This window comes from Microtus oregoni, unplaced genomic scaffold, assembly GCF_018167655.1.
Source record: "Microtus oregoni isolate MIOR12 unplaced genomic scaffold, Mior012 000002F_ref0000024, whole genome shotgun sequence".
Lineage (NCBI taxonomy): Eukaryota > Metazoa > Chordata > Mammalia > Rodentia > Cricetidae > Microtus > Microtus oregoni.
In genome coordinates, this window is record NW_024543061.1 from 27,781,519 (window position 1) to 27,784,050 (window position 2,532).

General features: G+C 54.3%; 1 protein-coding gene across 1 annotated transcript; it reads left to right on the forward strand.

The window, feature by feature from the left end:
- Positions 1-484: 484 nt before the first annotated feature.
- Positions 485-1,573, forward strand: Asprv1 (aspartic peptidase retroviral like 1). Its single transcript, XM_041635594.1, has one exon. It carries the CDS (start codon positions 485-487, stop codon positions 1,571-1,573), a length of 1,089 nt encoding a protein of 362 aa, XP_041491528.1.
- Positions 1,574-2,532: the final 959 nt, after the last annotated feature.

Below are 2,532 nucleotides of genomic sequence, written 5' to 3' on the forward strand. Positions count from 1 at the left end.
GTTGGAGACGGTCGACACACGATGGATGATAGCTATGTGATGGATAGACAGTGGAGACGGACAGGTGGGGATATAGATGGGTGGGTAGAAAGCAGGTGATGGACAGGTGAGAGAGACCCATGATAGACTTGAGATTTCTTGATTCTGAAATCCCTTGTTTCTCTCTCCAGGCTCCACATTTAATCTAGAACGTATGAGTCATCTCATCGGTGCGCACGCTGAGAGAGCAACGTGTCCGAGTGCCTTCCCTTGACCGCCTCCAGCAGGGATGAGTGAGGTGGAAGGGGTCCCCTCTGCTGGAGCAGATGGAGACCTGCTTCCTGTTTCCCCTTCTCTGGCTCGTGATACACTCCGGAATGTCACCACATCTGTGCCCTCATTTGGGTTATTCTGGGACCCAGGTTGGGGAGGGTCCCTCAGCCCTGGCCACTGACTCTGGCTGAGACTGCCTTTCTTACCAGGTGGGCTGGCTGGTGTCAGGTGGATGGGTACCGAGGGTGGGGCACTCATCTTGCTAGTCAGGCAAGATGCTGACAGGAGGGCGGGACAAGGGGGTGGAGCTTCTAGAACAAAGGAGAATGAGGAGCCCTGGGGGCCCAGCTGGGCATCAAAAAGGCCGCGTACAGAACAAGCCGAACACAGACAGCCTGCCAGATACCCTGGACCTGCTCCCTTCAACTTGCCCAGGCTGGGCAAGTACACAGTCCTGTCGTCAGAGGCCTTGGTCTCCAGCGTGATTGCGCCCACACTGCTCTGTGCCTTTCTGTACTTGGCTTGTGTTGCGGCTGAACTTCCAGAGGTGAGCGGAGGGATGGCCACCGGCAGAGCCAGCAGCAAGGAAGGCCAGCGGGAGCATGCCTTCATCCCAGAACCTTTCAATGGGGCTAACGTAGCCCCCAGCGTTTGGCTACACCGCTTTGAAGTTATTGATGACCTCAACCACTGGGACCATACCACCAAACTGAGGTTCCTGAAAGAGTCGCTCAGAGGAGATGCCCTGGATGTCTACAACGGGCTCAATTCCCAGGCCCAGGGTGACTACAGTTCTGTGAAGGAGGCTCTTCTGAAGACCTTTGGGGACTCTGGGGCCACCCACGGTCAGAAACCCAGAGAGATTCTGTTTGCCAACAGCATGGGTAAGGGCTACTACCTTAAAGGGAAGATCGGCCACGTGCCTGTGAGGTTCCTGGTGGACTCTGGGGCTCAGGTGTCCGTGGTGCACCCAAGCTTGTGGGAGGAGGTCACTGATGGTGACCTGGACACCCTTCGGCCTTTTGAGAACGTGGTCAAAGTGGCCAATGGAGCCGAGATGAAGATCTTGGGTGTATGGGACACAGAAGTGACCCTGGGCAAGCTGAAGCTGAATGCACAGTTTCTGGTGGCCAACGCAAGTGCAGAAGAAGCCATCATCGGCACCGACGTCCTGCAGGACCACAATGCTGTGCTGGACTTCGAACACCGCACCTGCACTCTGAAAGGGAAGAAGTTCCGCCTGCTGCCTGTAGGGAACTCCTTGGAGGATGAGTTTGACCTGGAGCTCATTGAGGAGGAGCCTTCGGAGGGCTCCCACTAAGAAACCCCTTTCTTTGCCCCCAGGGTTGGTGGTGGGATCTTGTCTTTGGTGAGCAGATGTCCTCAGGGGGTGTCTTTGGGCTTGGCCAGTCTTTCCACTTGTTCTCAGCTTTCTTCCTTCTGCAGGAGCCTTACCTTGCCCCTGGTGGGGGAGGGTGGACAGCTTGGTGGTCTAGAGCAGGGCCTAAGAAAAGCTTCAAGGCTGGCAGAAGCTTCCAGGGACGTTAGGAATATTAGATCCCCTGAGGTGTGGTTCAGTCGCCTTTAGGTCTCCAAGCCTGCTCAGCTGAGCTTGATCCTGGCTAAGGCCCCCAGGATTCAGATCCTTGGAGGAGAGTGCTAACTGCTCTGGGATTCCTCCCCGGGAGTCCTTCCTGCCTCACAACGGTGTTCCCTCCTGTCACTTGCCTTGAATCCCATGGAACCTGTGTCAATTCAAAGCACCAATAAAGATCTGTTCATTGAAAAATAAAGCAAGTCATGTGCTCAATGGTTGTGACAGAGATGGAGGGGGTGGGAAAACACAAGCATTCCGAGTGCTTGGCCTGGGGAGGCAGAGGGAAGCTGTAGTGCACACGGGTCTTGGTTTTCCTAAGGCAGACTCAACTGTGGCTATTTTAACTTCTGATTTCTCTTGTCCCTTCTACTACTTCTGATTCCTCCATTTAAATCTACAATATTTTTGCAAGCAAATTACCCCTTATGCTCAAAAGTGACTCAAGGCTATTTTGTGAGGTGTTTATCTTGAGGATCAAAATGTTTCTGCCAAGCAAGTAGGTTTTCACTGGTGCCCAAGGAACCAGACTTGGAAGTAGAAAATAAGGCCAGGAGAGAGGCACGGACATGGGTGGCAGCCCTGGGAAGGTCTGGGACTCTGGCAGTTGGGGAAGCTTGGCCATGATGGGTGGCTTCCTGGGAGGTCAGGGGATGGAGATGAGGACATTGTTAAGGCTGGGGACC

Bases quoted from the DNA above. Each gene is read 5' to 3' on its own strand.
- Asprv1 (XM_041635594.1), top strand. From the start codon at position 485: ATGGGTACCGAGGGTGGGGCACTCATCTTGCTAGTCAGGCAAGATGCT.